General features: G+C 51.1%; 1 protein-coding gene across 2 annotated transcripts; it reads left to right on the top strand.

The window, feature by feature from the left end:
• Positions 1–3,409: 3,409 nt before the first annotated feature.
• On the top strand, positions 3,410–14,325 carry EVA1A (eva-1 homolog A, regulator of programmed cell death). 2 transcript variants are annotated; one of them, XM_074194178.1, is made up of 3 exons: positions 3,410–3,525; positions 6,278–6,439; positions 12,615–14,325. In XM_074194178.1, the coding sequence occupies exons 2-3, from the start codon at positions 6,364–6,366 to the stop codon at positions 13,001–13,003; spliced, it is 465 nt and encodes a 154-aa protein (XP_074050279.1). In that variant the 5' UTR covers positions 3,410–3,525; positions 6,278–6,363; the 3' UTR covers positions 13,004–14,325. The 2 variants fall into 2 exon arrangements, with proteins under 2 accessions (XP_074050279.1, XP_074050287.1); XM_074194186.1 differs by lacking the exon at positions 3,410–3,525 and adding an exon at positions 5,781–5,889.
• Positions 14,326–18,635: the final 4,310 nt, after the last annotated feature.

The raw sequence follows: 18,635 nt of genomic DNA, 5'->3' as shown, positions 1-18,635 counted from the left end.
AAAAATTGTTAACATTTTTGTTAACTTGCTGTGCAAGTGCTCTATAATGATTATCTCCTCTGAGATAAACAATGACCTGGGCCTGCTGTTCCTCTAGCCCCTCACATTAGGGTCATACCGTGATGTCACTGCAACCCTGGAGAGGAGATGTGGTCTGAGCTCCCTGGGAGGGGCAGCTGGAGGGGGCTCGGTGTCCAAGGGAGGGGTGGCCCAGGCCCCATCCATCCCTGGGTCTGACAAGTGAAGGAATGGACTCCAGGCCTCTGGCCCAGACCATGTGATGTGGCCCCACAGAGGGGAATGAAGTAGGACATGGTAGATTGACCTGCAATGGAGTCAGGACCCTTCCCTCTCCTTCCTTGGGCACAAAGATCGTTGCCATTGGCCAAGGACCTGAGTCATTTCTTGACATCTCTTCTTCCTCCTATTATCCCTTCTTCCCTCTCCCCTTGCTGCCACTAGAGCGAAATGAACGTTGTTGTTGTCATCATTGTCCATCCCCATAGGCGAATCCCTCCACACCCTCACCCATCCCCAGGGAATCTGGAAGCAGATTCAACTGGAAAGTGTTCTCCCTCAGTAGCTGATTCTGTACTGTCTCCCTCTGCCCAGTCAGGGAGGGAAAGGACTAAGAGACCACTCTGGATTTGTCACCTCATGTCAAATCCCCAGTCCTTTGGGAGTGGGTGGGAGCAGGCTCCCTCTGCTTTGGGGCCCCCACAGCTTCGCCTTTTCTGTCCACACTGATCTTGTCCATAGGATGTTCCATGTATCAAAACTGTCCATTTTGTCTGATATAACTTCTGTTCCTTCCTGCTCCCCCTGCCACAAGACCCTGCCTCCTTTGCTTGGCCTCTATTTTAAAGAAATGATGATCCCACTTTTATGTTCCTTTGACCTAACCCTTCTGAGTTCAAGGTGGCATGTGGTGTAATGAGCCGGGCAAATCATTTTTGCCCAGCTCCCAGTTTTCCTTGTCAGATTGGAAGCTCCTTTGATGTATGACCTTGGGCTTCTCCAGCCCTGAGCTTTTCTTTCCTTGCTTCTTAGTCTCATCCTGCTGATCTCAGGTTCCTTTAGAATATGTAGGAGAGAGAGGGACAGCTAGGTGGTGCAGTGGATAGTGCACTAGCCCCGGAGTCAGGAGGAACTGAGTTCAAGTGTAGCCTCAGACACTGAGCTTCGGGCAGTTAGATAGCACAGTTAGAGCACTGAACTTGAAATCAGGAGGACAGGAGTTCAAATCTAACCTTTGACACTAACTGTGTGACCTTGGGCAAGTCACTTAACCCTGTCTGCTTCCCATACAGGATCATCTCCAATCCTCCTGATCTATATCTGGTCACCGGATCCAGATGACTCTGGAGGAGAAAGTGAGGCTGGTAACTTAGCCCAGCATCCCCTCACTCAAATTCAATTCATATGCTTGTCATGGTATCACCTCTCTGATGTCGGGTTGCCTTCAAAAATGGACAAACATTACTAATTGTATGACTTTAGGCAAGTCATTTAATCCTGTTGCCCTGCCTGCCCCCAATTGTAAATATGAATGAAAGCCTCCATTTCCTTCTTTCTTTTCTTTACTTTCCTTTGTATTATGGCTTTATTTACCCACAAATAAGAACTATTTCAATACACAAGTAACAGAAAAAGGTCGTATGTGTAATGGCAATCTCTGTTACATATGGTTCATTAAAAAGATGAGAGTGGGTAGGTTTTAGACTTGCTTTTCTTACAGCCCCCTCCTCCTCAGCATTGGTAGACCTTTCCAGAGCTCAGCTACTGTTCCCTTCAGGGTTCTTGGGGTGATTGATATGTTGGGGTGCTTTTTTTCTAATATTGGTGTTTATGAGCACCCATCCAGTGTGTCTCTCCAATAGCCATCGTATCAATTGCCAATGATTGCCAACTCAAGATCATTTGACTAGCTGATTTCTCTTCAATACCAATTAACATTGAAAAATTTGAGTGTCAGTGTGTATGTGTGTGTGTGTGTGTGCGCGCGTGTGCATGTATGTGTGTGTGTGTGTGTGTGTGTGTGCGTGTGCACATCTGTGGAAAGGGTACCAAACTTTCCAGTCCTGTACCTGTCAGCTTCGGGTGCAGAGGCAGTTGGGGGTCTCCTTCCCTTCTCCCTACTCCCCAGTCCCAGTCAGCTCTTCTCTCTGTGCCTGCCCCTGGGCTGACTGGCCATGGTCTTTCTGGCCTAGAGACAGCCTCTCTCCTCTCCAGCCCTGCCCCAAGAGGAAGACCACCATGGTCAGTGGTGGGATCCCTGGTTGTGTGGGTGTGGGTGTGGGGGGGGCAGAATTGCCCAGACCCCCAGGATAGAACAGGATCCTTGGAATATCTGGCTCTGTCCCCTGGGGGCTGTGCTTGCAGGAGATGTCTCCAGGGATGGCAGGGAGATACTGTCCTGAGACAGGAATGTCTCTTGGGGCCTCCCATGGAAGATGCTGGCATAGCCTCCCAAATATGGGAGCCTGTCTCTGTCTGCTTCTGTCTCTGTCTCTGTCTCTCTCTCCTTCCTTTCTTTATCCTTCATAAACTCTATTTTTTAAAAAAATTAGCTAGATTAGCTTTGATTTCTTGTTTCACATGGCTTAAATTTTCTTCTGAGTCTCCTCCCAGAGAGCCAAACTTTAAAAATAAAGAATTTAAGACAAAGATACTAAAAAGCATCCAAAAAGTCTGATTTCAGGCCCTTGAACTGTTGTCTCTCTGAGTTGGTTTTCATGATTGAGGCTTCAGTGTGAGGAGAGGAGAATAGCCCTTGTGAGGTGTCTGACTCTTGAGGGAGGGTGCAGCCTCTTGCCAGCCCCCCCCCCCCCCGATTGCCTTCCTCTCCCTGGCAGTTCAGAGGCCACAGTTAGGGGATGGCTGCTGGCTCAGAGGAAGTTGGATGGGCTCAGGATTTGAGGGAAAGCTGGTGTCCTCCAGATGCCAATGGGATCCTGGGGGGGGTAACTCAGGCTTGGCAGCACCCTCACTCTGCTGGGCTGGCTCTGGTATCAAGTGCTCTTGGGCCCCCAGAGCCACTGGGGGCTTCCCATTTCTCCTGGACTTTGACCTGGAACCCTTTTTATCCATGGATTGTCTGCACCCCAATAGCCCTCCTACCTCCTTTTCCCCTGGGGAGGCTTGCAAAGTTTGAGCATGTCTGGCTTTTTCAAGGAAGTAGTCAAGTTTGTGACATGCTTGGGCAAGGAAGCCTAGGCCAGGGTGGCTCTGGAGCTGGGCGGACCTCCAGATCTCCCTCCCTGTATGCCAGACCTTTCGGTCACTGTCCTGTCTGACCCCGTCTCAGGGCTTCTGATCAAGGCCACATGCCCCAAGTCTTTTTTCCTTTCAGACCCGAAGACAGCATGGCAAGACCGTCTCTGGAGGCTTCTGGCCTCTGACTGAACTGGGTCCCTCCTGGGCAGTCCCATGGCTTGGTCAGCATCATCCACGGGAGAGAAACATCTGTGGCCACTTCCTCATCCCTGACCTGGGACACCTTCCCGGCAGACAGTGGGGCCCAAGGTACATGACAGCTGAGTTTGGGCTTGGGGACAACTCTCGGGGGTGACCCCAGGAGACCAAGAAAGGGGCAGGGACCTTCTCAAGGTCTCCTAGGCAGGTCCCCCTGCTGGAACCTTCCCATCAGAGGATGTTCTTTGAAAGCAGGGGCTGGTTCTGGCCCTGAGCCAGATGCTCCCTGACTGACTGCTGTCCTCTTGCCAACTAATGGGTTCGTGCTTCTACCCCCTTTTCAGGTGCTTTGCCAGAACCAGAGAACTGTGAATAATTCCAGGTCCAAAGGCAGGGGCTGTGGTTGGTGCTCTGAGCAGCTCACTTAACCAGTCACCTCTAAGAGATGGGAGGGTATTTGTACACTAGGAGCTCCCTGTGCCAATCCCAGGAGATGTTGCCATTAACAGCACCCACTTTTTATAAAAGCTTCATGTCCCTGGGTAAAGTCTCTTTCTGAACTGACTTCTCACTGCTGTAAAATGCTACCCTTCCTTAGGTTACCAACCTGACCCAGCTCTTGTGACAGGAATCCCTGTCTGCTGCTGCAGAGGGAACCCTGCGAGTGGTTGAGAAAGTCAAGTGACTTGTCTAGGGCTCCCAGCTTCAAGGTGGCCTCTCTCTACTCAACTGCCCTGCCTTGACTCATTGTTACTGATGGTAATTTCCTCCATCATGTTAGGGACAATAACCTAGACTTCAAAGGCTTGGGATATTTTGGGGAGAAGAGGGAGGGAAGGATGCCAGATGGTGTCATAAGACTTAGGGAGGTCAAAGATGAAGGTCTCCCATGGGGGGCCCAAGGGATCTATGCTCAGACCCTGCTGTTTGACCTACTTGTATGTGGCTTAGCTAAAGGTCTGTGTGGTGAGTTTATTGAGTTGAAAGATGATATACACAGTTGAGAGGGGAGTCCACACTGGACTGCAGGGCCAGAATTCCCTTGTCCCCCCAAACCCCCAAACCAACCACAGAGCATGACAGGTTAGAACTTTGGTCTGGATCTAATTAGTTAATAGTCCTATGTGTAAAATCATTGTCTGAGTTCAAGCAATTAGGGATGATGTGGCAAGATAGCAATTTTCTAGGAAGTCCATCTTGGGGTTAAAGGGGACCAGAGATAAAAAGGTCTTCTGTTCTCTACCCCCAAACCAGTATTGTTGGGGTTAGAGAAGTTGGAGGACAACCAAGATGGCGGAGGCAGTATTGCAAGACTTGGTTGAAGGAGTTGAATGTGTTCAGATTGGAGAGGAGAAGGTTCAATGAAGACAGGAGAGCTGGGTGACCAGTGGGGGAGGGACTAGCCTTGATCTGCCTGGTGCTGGGGGAAGACCCCACTCTGGGCCATGGAGGGGGAAGAACCATCATCACGGAGGGCCAATAGAATTGGGTGTTGGCAGAAAAGCTGAGGCTTGTGTCAGGAAGGAGAGTGGTCCCTGTGTGGAAGAGGCAACGTGGGTCTGGTGAGTGGGCCCCTCCCAGGAGAGGTTTTCAGGGCAGTGGAGATGACCACTAGCTGGGGGTCGTAGGGTCCAGAAGTTTTGTTTGGGTTCATGTTGGTCTGGATTCCTTGGAGTCCCTTCTGACTTCCTTCCAGCCCCAACCTCAGTCGTGCCCCCATCTGACCTTTTCTTTCTGATCGATTGTAAACATGACCCAGAACAGCCAATGCAAAGACGTCAGTGTGCAAAGGCAGCAGACATACATGCCCATGTGTGTTGGACCTGGTCTGGGACCCCTCCACCCTGCCTCACTCTTGCTCCTGCCTATTTTCCTCTATCACCACGCACTGCCCCCACCCCTCCATAGTCTTCCCCTATGTTCCCACCAGATAAGGGCCCCCCTGGAACCGAATGAGATTAGTCATCCCAAACATCCACTGGCCAAACCTGAGCCTGGGAACCTCCTTCTGCCCTACTCATCCATCACTTCTTGACCAGGATGTGGGCAGCCCCCAGCCTTGACCCTGACCCTTCCCCTCCTGCTCTTTCTTCCTTGGGTCAGCTCACAAGACCTGAGCTGCTTGAAGTGGTCTGTGGAAAAGAGGAAGGTTGGGTCACTTCTTGAGGCCCCTATTTTGTGGTATGGGTGTCCTGTGGAGGATGGGCATCTAGGTGTCTCAGGGCCTACCTCAGACCTTGCCTCGAACTGGGCCAGCAGAGCCAGGTGGGGTGGGGTGGGGGGGTTGCAACAGCCTGAGTCTACCCAGAATAAACACATCCACCCTCCCCGGACTGGCCAGTGACCGTCGCCCCCGGTAGCTGGCCCTTGAACTGGGCAGTCTTCTGCCTGGGGGCGTGAGGCCCTGCAGAACCTGGCTCCACTCACTATCCTGTGTGCTGGCTGGACAGGACCTTGCCAAGTCTCGAGTTACAGGTTGGCCTCCTGCGCTGGGCTCCGGTGGTGGGTGTGTCTTCACACTGTTGTCAGGAAGGAGAAAGGGCAGGAGAGGCTGAGAGGGGCAAAAGAGGGGGCCAGTGCGAAGGAGTTAGAGAGGACACAGGGCAGGGAGGGAAGACACTGGAGCCCCCCAGCTGTGGAGCCAGGAAGGACCGGGTGCCTACCAGAGACACAGGACAGGGAACTTTCCCCTGCTTTCAGTGACCTTGTCTTTTCCTCCACTGTGGCCTCAGTCTCTCCATTTGTCCATTGGGGTTTGGGGGTGGTGCTGACTTGAGATTCTCTAGACATCCAGTGATCCTGATAGTTATGATGGCAGAGAGTTAGCAGGGTGCTCAGCCCTTCTCTTTGTGCTTCCCAACAGAGAATAAAGGCATCGGACTGGCTCATCCAGCAGATGCCCACCTGGCTGAGACTTCAAGGGTTGGTCTGAGGGGCCTTCAGTTGGGCATGGAGCCTAGTGTTCAGGGCTCTGGACAGATGGCCCTCCTCAGCAACCTCCTGGCAGCTTATTCCTTCATCACTGGTAGGTAACTGTTCTTGCTCACTGGTGGTATTATGGGGCAGCTGGCTTCCAGAAGCTGGCAAAGGCAGAGGGCCCTAGGACACAGGAGCTGTGGCTTCACCTTGGTCTTCTAGGCTGTGTCCTGAAGGCCATTCCATGGGCTGGGGTGGGGGGTAAAGTTGCCTCATGGCTCCTGTGGATGACCACGTGAGGCCCAACATAGTAAGATTTATGCTTGGCTGCCCCCTCTCCATGCCAAGCCTGTGGCTTTGTCCTGCCTCGGTGCCCCTGAGAATCTCATTGACAAAAGCAAGGTGACTTTGGGTCCTCTACCCTAGTCAGGGATATGCCTAGGACCTGGGCTTGTAGGGGATCAGGTAGGGCCCAGGCTGCTGGGGGGAGGAGATCAGAGAACTATGAACATACCCTTGAATGATCATTCATTCATTCATTTATTCATTCTTGCTTATATATATATACAAGGATTCAAACTGGTCTCTGCCAGCCAAATGCTACCTCATTGCCTAGCATGGGGCCTACAGTTGCTTATGATCCACTACTCCATTCATCTGTGAGGTGGTTGTTAAACATCTTCTGGGGTCTGGCCAACCCTGTCTAGATGCTGAGATTACAGCTTTGGGGAGCTTTGGGTGGAGGGAGCCTGACCAGTCCCCACAGTGGGCCTCAGCTTGCCCAACCCCTGGGCTGTATTCCTGTATCTCACTTGTAGATCTTGGGCCCAGGACCCCCACGGGACCTTGTTTTGCCTGGACACTGGGCTGGTATTCCTGTACCTCAGTAGATCTTGGCCCTGGGACCCCCAGAGGACCTCGGTTTGCCTGGACCCTGGGCTGATTTTCATGTGACTTGGATCTTGGTCCCAGGCACTAGTCTCATGGGTTCTTTCCTGAGGAGCCAGAAGTCTAGTTTGGCTGAGCTGGTGGTCCCCAGGCTTGGGGGGCTCTTTATCCCTTGGTCTCTACCTCTTCAGATTTGCCTGCCCATTAGTGATGCCACTGCTGGCCTTCCCTCAGATGCCCTCAGTCTGCCTCTGTTTGAATGGTATCAGACTTTGCCCTGAGCTGGTCTCTAGGGAACTGAACCCAAAAGGGAACAAACTGTACTTTATTGAACAAACTGAGAACACTGGCAGAAATGGTGCCCAGGCAAGCCCAAGGGAGCTGGGGAGGTTTGGCCAGCTCAGGAGCTCTGGCACATGGATGGGGGCTTAGCCTGGGCACTCAGAACTTGGGGGAGAAGTCTCAGAGACTCAAACCTTCCTCTCCAAAAGATTTGTCCCAGTGTGGAGGGGAAGAAAGCTTCCAGCAGAATCTGGGTGCCCCATCTCGAGAAGGGTGTCTTGATTTGGGATCTGGATGGCTGTTATACTGCCATTTTGAGTGGCAATCTAGAATGGGATCTGGTGGGAACAGAAACTGGTGGGAGGGATTCTGGGACTGGGGAAGAGGTGAGCATTATTGGCCAGCATCAGTGGGCCCCTGTCCTTGATGTTGGGATCCAGGGCAGCCCACATGTTTCTTGGTCTGTAAGATGCCCATGGAAAAGCCAAGCTTGGAAGGGACTCAACCATTCATTTGAAGCTTTCTGCCCACCCTCAATGATTGAACCCTGGTCTTCCCAGCCAGGTAGTCTGAGATTCTCCCTGGGGTCCTGTGCCAGGCTGCTGCCATTCCACCTGTGAAGCCCACCAGCTTGGATTCACCTGGCAGGCAGAGATGGTAGCAAACTCACGATAGCAACATATTTATTTTTATTTAGGAAGGGAAAGAGCTGACAACAGCAGTGACTACTCCAGTGACAGACCTTTCCTGGGGAATTCATGAGCTCCTAGCTGACCAGAGCCTAACCCCAGTGGGCAGGGTGACTTGAGTCACAAGGTACTAGAGAAGAGGACTCCTGCAGCCTCAGGGTTTCCCTGGGAGAGCTGCAGAGACAGGGGATGCCAGCTATGGGCACTGGTTATCCATCCTCTAGTCTGCATGGTTCTTTGGACAGATGGGCAGGCAGACAAGACAGACCGGCAGGCAGATAGACAGGCAGACAAGGCATCAGTCTTTAGAACCCTCCTGGATAAGGTAACTTAAGGGAGAATGGCAGCGAGGGAAGATAGAGGTTCTATGCTGGTTGGATCTGTATCAGATAGAATCCATTCCATCCTGTGCCATTCACCAAGCATTGCTTAAGCACCTCCTGTATGCTCAGCACCATGTTTGATTCTGGGGGCACAAAGACAAGAATGAAAATCTGCCCCTGCTGTGGGGTGGGGAACTCAAAGGGAACTCTACCCTACATTCTGGCAGCCTTCCTTGTTCCCTTCTGGTATCGTTCCTAGGGTGCCAGGGAAGACTGACCATCCACCAGCCACTGCTCACTTTCACCACAAGCCCATCCTTCTCTTTTTTTTGGCTCTACAATTCCTTCATGACGTCCTAGCTCCCAGTTGCCCACACCCACCATGCACCTCTCCACCATATGGGGTTCCATGTCTTGCTCATAAACAACACCACTGAGAATCATCTTGAAAGGACAGGTCTTGGCTTTTGTGGGAAACTTTGGGTCATTTGAAGAGCTCTGTAATTTCTCCAGGGTAATTCATCTTACTTCTTGCTCTACTCTGGGTCTGGCTCTTTGGCTAATTCTATTGTTTATCCCATATCCACATATCTCCATTGAACATGTCCTTCAGCTGCAATCTGGAAAATGGACTTTCTTCATCCACTTGATCTCCCCTGGGTGAATGGTCAGGGCAAGCTCCCTCAAGTAATGGCAGCTCTCTAGCTCTTTAATATCCAGGGCTTAATGTAATCAGAGCAATGCATCCCCAAAGCAGCAGTACCTGGAAAATCTTCTGATCTCTGAGGACTCTGGACTGATCTCCATCATGGTGACGAATACTTTGATAAGCAGACGCCTGCTTACTTTATACTTTACTTGATTGGTTATTTGCATCTTATCTTCCAAAAATTCCCCAGGAACTTTGACATATGGATGAGAGAGGCCTTGATGGAAAGGAATTATTCTGTCCCACTGAGTCAAATGCCAACACACAACAAACCCAATGGGATTTTATATTCTTTATATCTTTCAGTCAAATGTGAGAGGACAAAGAAGGGATCTATGGTCAAACATCCCTCGGGGAAAGCCTTTTTGTTCTTACTATTGCCCTCATTGGGAAGGCCCTAAGTTCATGTTATGAATGGTCCTCCTAAAGATTTTGGGTGGTGGGAGAATGAAATGTAGCTGTGAGTTTCAGTTTCCTTTTGTTAGGCTTAATCAGGTCTGAGATGTCTTTCCCACTTTAGTTATCTAATCACTTCCTCCTTCATATGTCTTGCCTATCCATCCCTCAGCATTTTTATCACTGAATCCAAGTGGACCACTAGTCTTGAAGAAAAATTTGTTCCAAAGATTTTTTGCAAGTTTTTCCCATTTTCCTTCTGTTTTTAGTTCTCCCATTTTTGTCCTTCAGTGCCTTCCTATTGACTTTGCTTGGTTGAATATCTTGTGAAGCTTCCTTTAAATGGGATCTCCTCTCCCTTGCTTCTTTGGGCTTTATGAGATCCCAGTGATCCACATCCTTCATGAGGTTTTAGGCCTCTCTTGCCTTTTGGCAGGTCCCTTAGTCTCCTTGATGTTTCATTTATGGTTGTTGAGCCTCTAATCAAAACTTTACATTTGGCATCAATGTAGTTTTGATGTTCAATAGTCCAGGATTAAGTCATTTCATTTGCTCACCATCTTTTCTTCTATCTTATTTTTAAAAATAATAATCTCTTACTAAGGATATTGATGATCAGGTGTGAATCAGCTGAGCTACAATCAGAGGCCTAGGGATCATCTGCCTCATTCAGACCATAGCTGGAGAGTCCTGGGCACAAGGCTTAAGGAGGATGCTGAGAAGGGGCAGAAGGGTGGCCAGAATGGGGAAGGCACTTGAAGCACATTGTAAGCAGGTCTAGAAGAAGTGGAGATATTTAGTTGGGGGTGGGGAGGAGGGAAGACTTGATGAGCATAAGGAATGAATGAAAAAGCATTATTGCTTCCCATGTTCTGGGCAAAACTTTCCTGCCCTCACGGAGCCTACATTTTCATCTGAGAACACAGCACATGTTGGGGAGGGACAAAGAAGAGAGTTTGGGACTGGAGAGTGACAAGGATGGGGAGGGGAAATAGCAAGGCAGGTTATTAATTAGGTGTTATCTCCAGTAGCAGTGGGCAGCCTGGCTGAGGTCTAGCTAGAGGATGGCATGAACACCCCCTTCCCCAGGGTGGGACCCAGGCTACTCCCTTGGGAAGTCTAGACTTGCTCTGTTTAGAGACTATCCTAAGGTCAGATGGGGGTTACTGAAACCCTTGCTCGACATCTTTTGAGCAAGGACTGGATGACCACTTGTCTGTCATCTTGTATAGAGGCTTCTTGGTGAGCTACAGGTTGAATATCACCAAAAGGCCCACGGGTGCCCTCCTGCCTCTGAGGTCCTTGGCTCTGTGACTGGGAGCCCTCCAGCTGATGGATTTTTCCATCAGACTGGCACCAGCCAGCATGGCAGGAGCAGAGAGCCCTCTAGTGGAGAGATAGAGCCAGGAAAAATGGGCTTCCCATAAAAGCCAGTTGGCTCTTGCTCCAGCCCAAGAGGGTAGGTGGGTAAGTTTGGGAGTGCCACTCTAGGTCTGGCCTTGGGTGAAAGCCTCTCAGCTACCTAGGCCTGGATATCAGAGGAGATCCTTGGGACACCTGGGGGAATTGCTGGATAATCCCTAGTCAGATATCTGTTCCATAACATGAAGCCTCTGAATCTCTGGCCAAGATGAGGTTCTACGCAAGGGCAACTCAAAAGGACCAGCTGCCTGGAGTAGTCTGTCCAGTCTGAAGAGGCATGACTTTACTGAAGGGAAAGCTAACAAGGGAGGGCAAAGATTGGCCCATGGGCACTGTTCTGTAGGCCTGGCCCCTTGACCAAGTGGTACCCCCACCAGAGGGGGATCTTGGGCTCTTCTGCTGGCCTTCAGTGGCTGTGGGGGTTGCTTCAAGAGTAGAGTCAATTGTGGGTGGGATCTGGGATCTTGAATGTCCAGGAGCTGGTCAGGGAGTGTGAATTTCTAAGATTGGAAGACCCTCCAGGAGCTGGGCTCATCCCAAATCCAGCCTCTCCTTCCAGTGAGGGATCCTTCTGCCAGCCGCTGGGAGCAACCCTCCCATCTCTGAGGTGACAGACAGAGCCCAGGAGTCAGACAACCTGGTTCTGTGAGGGCTCCTGGGGACCTGTTTGAATCTCAGTTTGCCTATCTGTAAGTGTGCTGGTCTATATCACAACCATTTCCAAGTCTTCCTTTGTTTGGGCCTGTGATGGAGTGTTCCCTCTGCCAATGCAGATGGGCACCAGGATGCACATTAGATAGGGGGTTGGCCCAGAGTCTTTTGGGAAAGGGTTAAAGGGGATCTGAACTTCGGTTTTCCTGACTCCGGGCTATGGCTCCTCTTCCCAGCTCCCTTTTCCTTCTAAACTCATGAAAGCTTCCTACTTCTGATGAAATCTTCCCTCTCTAGTCCAGAGCTAGATCTGCAGAGGCAGGACGCCACCTCAGAGGCCTGCCCTTGATTTGACCTAAAAATGACTGTGTAGGGATTCCACAAATCTTTGCTCTCTGCTTGTACCCCAGGTGTATCTAGGGCAGACCCCAGGAAAGGGCAGAACAGGAAGGAGAGGAGACAGAGAGAGAGAGAGAGTGAGAGAGAGAGAGAGAAAGAGTCAGCAGCCTTCTTCCAGGGCCTGCTAAGCTGGCCCCTGGGCCAGGTCCCTCCTCTGCTATCCCAAGCCTTTGTGCCTTGGCACCTGGGCCTTCTCCCTGAGCCTGGCTGAACTGGGCCAAAGGCTTGGCTCCCCTGAGGTACGCAAGGCCTGGGTCCTAGCTGCAGAGGTTGACTTTTCTCTGGACGATGAATAAATGGTGAGGAAACTGGTCGGAGCAGGTGATTCTGGTGGGGTGGAGGTCCTGCCATTGGCCAGAGGAATCCGAAGCAGGAGCCATTCCCCACTGGCCCCGTTCTCTTAAGTATGGACGGCGCAAAAGTAGGGGTCCTGAGGGTGCAGGGCCGAGGGTGAGGGGGCTGCGGGGCGCCGGGGGAGCAGGGGCCCCGTGTCAGCCCCTGACGGCCCTCCTCCTCCTCTCGCAGAGCACCCCGAGCGGGCGGCCCTGTGCTTCGTGTCCGGCGTGTGCGTGGGGCTGCTGCTCACCCTGGCCGCCCTGGTGCTGACCATGTCCTGGCGGCCCCCCGGAAAGCAGGGCCCGGGGGGGCGGCGGAGCCGGAGCCGCGCCCCCAGCCCCGGCGGCAGCACCAGCGACGAGGACAGCGGCGACGGCGGCTCCAGCTCCTCGGACGGCTCCCTGCGCCGGCCCTGGCGCTGCGAGCGGCCGCCGCACAGGAACGTCTTCACGTCGGCCGAGGAGCTGGAGCGGGCGCAGCGGCTGGAGGAGAGAGAGCGGATTATCCGCGAGATCTGGCTCAACGGGCAGCCCGACGGCCCGGCCCCGGCCACCCGAAGCCTCAACCGCTACTACTGAGCGGATCGTGCGCCAGATCCGGCAGCCCGACGCTTAGGTCGGGACCCGGAGCCGGACCCGGAGCCGGACCCGGACCCGGAGCCGGACCCGGACCCGGACCGGGACCCGGACCCGGACCCGGACGGCTACTACTGAGGGGGAGGCCTCTGTCCCGGGTCCCGGACTGGCCCGTGGCCTCTGCCTGTGACGTCAGCTGCTCGCCTCCCGGGGACCACCCACTACCTACCTGGAGGCGGTCTGCACAGGGTTCCTGTCCGGACTGCCTGTCCCCTGGGCAGCCCCCAGGTAGAGGGATCCAAGGTGCTGCAGAAAGGGCTGATCTCCCTTCCCCCCCTTATCTTCTTCCTCCTCCATTCTCCCCAGCCTCAGGTTGGATGAGGGGTCCTGTTCCTCTCCCCTCCCCACTCCAACCAGGGCTCTGCTCCGGCCAGAGTGATGGCCAGATGTCACCCAGCCCTGGATCCCTGGAAACCCTTGGAATGAAAGGCCTGCCCGGGTCCAAGGACCTACTGGGTAGCCCCTGGGTAGGAAGAGTCTCAAAGGTCCCCCTCCCCCACCCAGGGACAACCCAGTGATGGGGAGATGGGTGGGTGCAGAGCAAGGGGGATGGTGTCAGGAAGGCTTCTTGCTCAGGACCCACTCCCCCCCCCCATCTGGGTGCTCCCACAACTCTGGGACTCTGGTCTCATGTATGGAGGCCTCTCACTTCTCCTGAAGGGGCTGAATGATCATTGAGTGTTATCAAACTCAGAGAACAAGTCCTGTATTCTGGTTCAAATGTAGGTGAGTGAGTGTGAGTGAGTGAGTGAGTGTGTGTGTGTGTGTGTGTGTGTGTGTGTGTGTGTGTGTGTGTGTGTCAGACAGATGAGGAAGAGAACATCTGTGAATACATTTGAGGATACCCTGGATCAGTCTGCCAACCTCTGTGCCTTAGTCCTGGTCAGACGATGGTCTTCCAATGAATACAAATGCACAATGTTTTATATATTTTATTAAAAAAATTCTGTCAAAAACTTTGTATTTATCTGAATGATATGGTTGTGGCCTGGAAGCAGCAATCTCACCTCTTTTTCCCACCCCTTCAAGTGTAGTACCCCCTTTCCCAAGGGGGCTAGAGGAGAACCAGAAAAATGCCTCTTGTGAAAGAGAACTTTCTTCCTTTGCCAGCAAGATGTATGAACTAGCAAGATGTATGAACTCCCACAGTGAAGTGAGCCCAGGTTAAAGGCCTTTGACTGAATGTCTCACTCTGGAGGAGAGATGTTTCTCCTCTTCCCCTTAACCTCTTCTCTTTTTCTTTATCTTCTCTCACCTTGTGTCCTCCTCTTCCTCCTTTTCCTCTTGCCTTTTTTTCCTCCCCCTCCCCCCTTCCCCTCCCCCCCTTTTTTTTTTAGTTTTTGCAAGGCAATGGGGTTAAGTGGCTTGCCCAAGGCCACACAGCTAAGGTAATGATTAAGTGTCTGAGGCTGGATTTGAACTCAGGTACTCCTGACTCCAAGGCTGGTGCCCTATCCACTGCGCCACTTAGCCACCCCATCCCTCCCTTTTTCTTTTCTGTCCTTCCTTTTTCTCCCTCCTCCTTCCATAGCTTTTCCCTCGAGCAACTCCCCTCCCCCAAACTTCCTTCAGCAATTCTCCGTCTGCATTCCCAATGATATTTCTGTCCAAGCCAGCCTAGTGTTCTTTACACCTGTATGCAGGAACCTGTGCTCAATCTTGGGACTACAAAGGTGCACACCCTTTGGGAGCTCCCGGTTCCTTGGAGAGAAGATACACAGTAGAATGAGATTGTATGTGGGAGGCTCAGTTTCCAGAGATTCCAAGAGGGAAAGATCTCTCTTATCTGAGGGAAGCAGGGAAGCATCCAATGGCCAGAAAGAGGGATGATTTGGTAGTCTCTGTTCTGTTGGAGCCAACCCAGGAGGATAGTGACTTCTCTTCCATCTGCTTTCCCAAGGGCACTGCACCCTGTCTGATCTCTCGGTTGCCTGTACCTTACCTATGTTGACTTATCCATGGACATGATTTATGGCCCAAGAGAACACAAGGTTCTTGAGGGTAAATTCTGTGTCATTTTGTTTTTCCTATCCACCATGTCCTGCACAGAGTAGGTGACTAATAAATCAGGATTGCATTGGATTGAATTTAGAAATCATCAGAGGGATTGTGCTCAGTTCAGAACATCACACTTGAAGATCAGATATGATCAAATTAGAGCAGACTTCTGAGAAGTCAGGACCACTCAAAAATGAAACTCATGAGCCTCCAGAGATGTGTTTACATCTACCCAACCAAGAAGACAGAGATGTAATAATCAAAGAGGATGTCAAAATGAGTGACCTCAAAAACCTGCCATCCTTAAATGTTGCCACACCATCATTGACAGGGAAGACATGCTGGTAGGGAGCACAGGGTGCCAGGATAATGAGGAGGAATGTGCCTTCGACACCTCCCACCTCTGATATCATATCCAGTGACACAGATCCAGTGTCCTCTGGGAACATCATTGGATGAGCTGCTGTCTTCTCTAACTAGAGCAAGTTTGTTGCTCTAGAGTCTGCTCCCTATGGCTTTCAGCCTAGTTTCACTGATGCCATCAGCCAGTAGAGCTACAGGGTAGCTCATTCCTCCTCAGAGGTTGGGGTCTGCCAGATATTTAGTGCTTCACCCAGGGACTACCATATAGGCCTTTTTTTGTGGCACAAACCAAGCCAATCATACCCAGTCACCTGGTTGGTGAAGATATTAGGCATTTTAGAGTTTTGTCTAACACTTTTTCCTCTCTGCTGCCCTTCCAATCTCTCAATCTGACTTCTTTCTATCAGAACATGCCTTTCATTTTTCATCACCACTGGATTTCTTCTCTGTAGCATCCAATAAATACACGCTCAGCCCCAGCAGATCTTCCCTAGTGGGTTTGTTTACCTAACTGCATAGGAACTTCATGCAGCTATGGCAAGAACACCCCTGATAATATCCCATTAACCACCTAGAATTCCATGTAAACTTGGAAGTCTAAGGGAAGAGGGTTTGGGCTGTGTTCCAGATTCTCCTTGGCCCCAATTCATTTCAATAAACATTTAGTAAGTACCTACTGTATTGCAAGGTACTGTGGAAGACAGAGCATGAGGGAGGGAATGGAAGCTGCAGTATTAGGTTTTGATTTATGTCAGGAAAAATTTGCTTACAGCCTGAACTGTCCAAAAATAGTATCAGCATCTGATTGATTAGGATCCATTTCTCAGGTCTCATTTAGGAAAAATGATAGCCTCTAGATCCCTAGATAGATAGGCTTTTCTGATATTGTACAGAAATTGTGTGTTGCAGATTCTTTGGAGTGGGGGCTCTATTTAAATCCCATCCCCCCTGAAGAGAACCTTGCAACACACCCCCTCCTTGCTTCTAGCCAGACCATCAATGCCTTGTGAAGGGGGGGGGGTTTAAGAGTATTAAGGATACACCCATCATTATCATTTTTAAAAGCACAGAGACTAACTTTTTTTTGTTTCACATCCTCTTCCTCCTCTCTTATTAAAATAGGTTTGGTTATGAAAAACACATTTCTGCACTATCCATGCTGCCCCTCCCCATGCCCCAAAAGCAAGAAAAAGGAAGTAAGAGAAGAAATACTCCAGTCTACTTTCTGAGTTTGCCACTTCTCTATCTGGGCTGGGCAGCATGTTTGATACCGAGTCCATTGGAATCCTTGTTAGTCACTGTGTTGCTCAGTTTTAAGTCTTTCAGAGTTAATTATCTTTCCAATATTGCCGTTACCATGTAGATTATTCTGATTCTTCTCCCTTCACTTTTCGTCACTTTCATCAGTTCACACACCTCCGAAACCATTCTCTTCATCAGTCCTTCCAGTCCAGTGGTATTCCATCATATCGGTATGCCGGGACTTGGTCAGCAATTCCCAAATTGATAAGCTTCCCCTCAGTTTCCAATTCTTTGCCATCATGGAAAGACTTGCTTATAAATATATTTGTATATATATTATGTCTTTTTCCTCTTCCTTGGATCTCTTTGACAAGGATCTCCTTATAGCCCTTTGGGGATACATATTTTTTCAGCCAAGAAAGGAAGGTGGTGTCTGGTCCTTCTAGGACCCACTCCAGGACAGTCAGTGCCAGGCAAACCTGGTGGGCACACTGTTAGACACCCAGGGGAGTGTGTGCTGCTCACAAGGCCCTAAGATTGGAAGTCAGAATGGGCTTGCCCTAAGCTTTCAGAATTCTATAGGTGAGCTCTGGTCTCAGGGCACTTCTGAGACCACCCATTTCTTGATAGAAGGGGCCTTTCAGGCTGGTTTAACTTTGGTTAACTGCAGCTCAAGTCTTGTGATCTCAGCCTGTAGGACCACTATGGTTGGAAGGAGGAAGAATGATTGGGAAGGCAGTCAAAGGTAGAGACTCTGGAGAGGACCCGGCAGACATTTTCCTTTGTCCCTATGACCCTGATGACCATCCAAGGTATCTTCTGGGATTCCTTCTCTTTTTATCTATTCTGGCTATTTTGGGGTTAGAAATAACTGACTCTAATCAGAACTTTTCAAGTCTCCTGGGTTGACACCTGGTGGGTGGGGCAAGTTTGGCAGATTGCCCTGGCTTTGTTTGCCCAGCTCACTGACATGGAGGCAGCCTTAGTTTCCTGTTGTCAACAGGAAGGCCTCTAGTGATGACTGTGCTGGAGGAAGGGGCTGGCCTGTCCTTCCTTGGCAGTCTGGTTGGCAAGGCACTGCCTGGACCACCCACCACTCAGAAGCAGACTGTCTCCCAAAAGTTGTTGAGAGATCGGGGAGGTAACTAGGCCCCAGGCTAGCCCACACAGGCTGGTAACAGTTGTCTGGCTAGGTCCTCCTGTGGGGGTGTGGGGGGGAAGTTCTACTATTAGTGTATGGCTCTCCCCACCCTCTTCCATCCCCACCCCACCCCAACTCTAAGGGGCTTTGTAGCTTCCCCCTTACACAGAGTAGGCACTTCCTAAATGTTAACTCTGCCCCTGATGGAGACCCTGACATAAAGCTGACCCCTATGATCCTGTGGATCCTCTTAAGAGAGGGAGAAAGGAGGTAGGACTCTGGTTCAGGTTGATGAAACAGAAGGGGCTGGGACCTCTGGCTATCCAGTGCCAGTCTGCTCATCTGGGCTGGGTCTGGAGTCAGCCTGGTGAGACCTAGTCCCCTTGAAGTGTTTTGAGCCCCAATCCCTGGTGATCCATGGGGGCGGTACAAGGGAGAGAAGCCTTCATGTTAAATCTGGACAGCATTTGATCCCCAGGCCTTGTAGAGGGTCAGGTCTACCCTGTTCTTGGCCAGGATTCGGCACCATTGATTCTTCTAGAAGCTTTGGAAGTCTACTTGCTGTCCCCTCTGTGGCATCACTCCTCCTTTACCCGGCAATGCCCTCAAGCCAGTGCCTCTGTCTGACTTCCTCCCTTAGAGTACTCCATAGGCCCAGATCCTGTTCCTCCACCCAAATGGGTCTCCTGGGCATTCCCCTCATACCATCATCTCTGCCTGGCCTTGACCCATGCTAGGAACACTTGCTCTCCTTGTTTCTCCTTCAAGGTTGCTGTTAACCAACCCTCTTGCAATCCTCTTGACCCCTGATGACCTCCAGTGACTTTATAA

This window comes from Macrotis lagotis, chromosome 1 (genome assembly GCF_037893015.1).
Source record: "Macrotis lagotis isolate mMagLag1 chromosome 1, bilby.v1.9.chrom.fasta, whole genome shotgun sequence".
NCBI lineage: Eukaryota > Metazoa > Chordata > Mammalia > Peramelemorphia > Peramelidae > Macrotis > Macrotis lagotis.
Note: the sequence above shows the minus strand (reverse complement) of the source record. Positions and strands in the feature narration are given on the sequence as shown.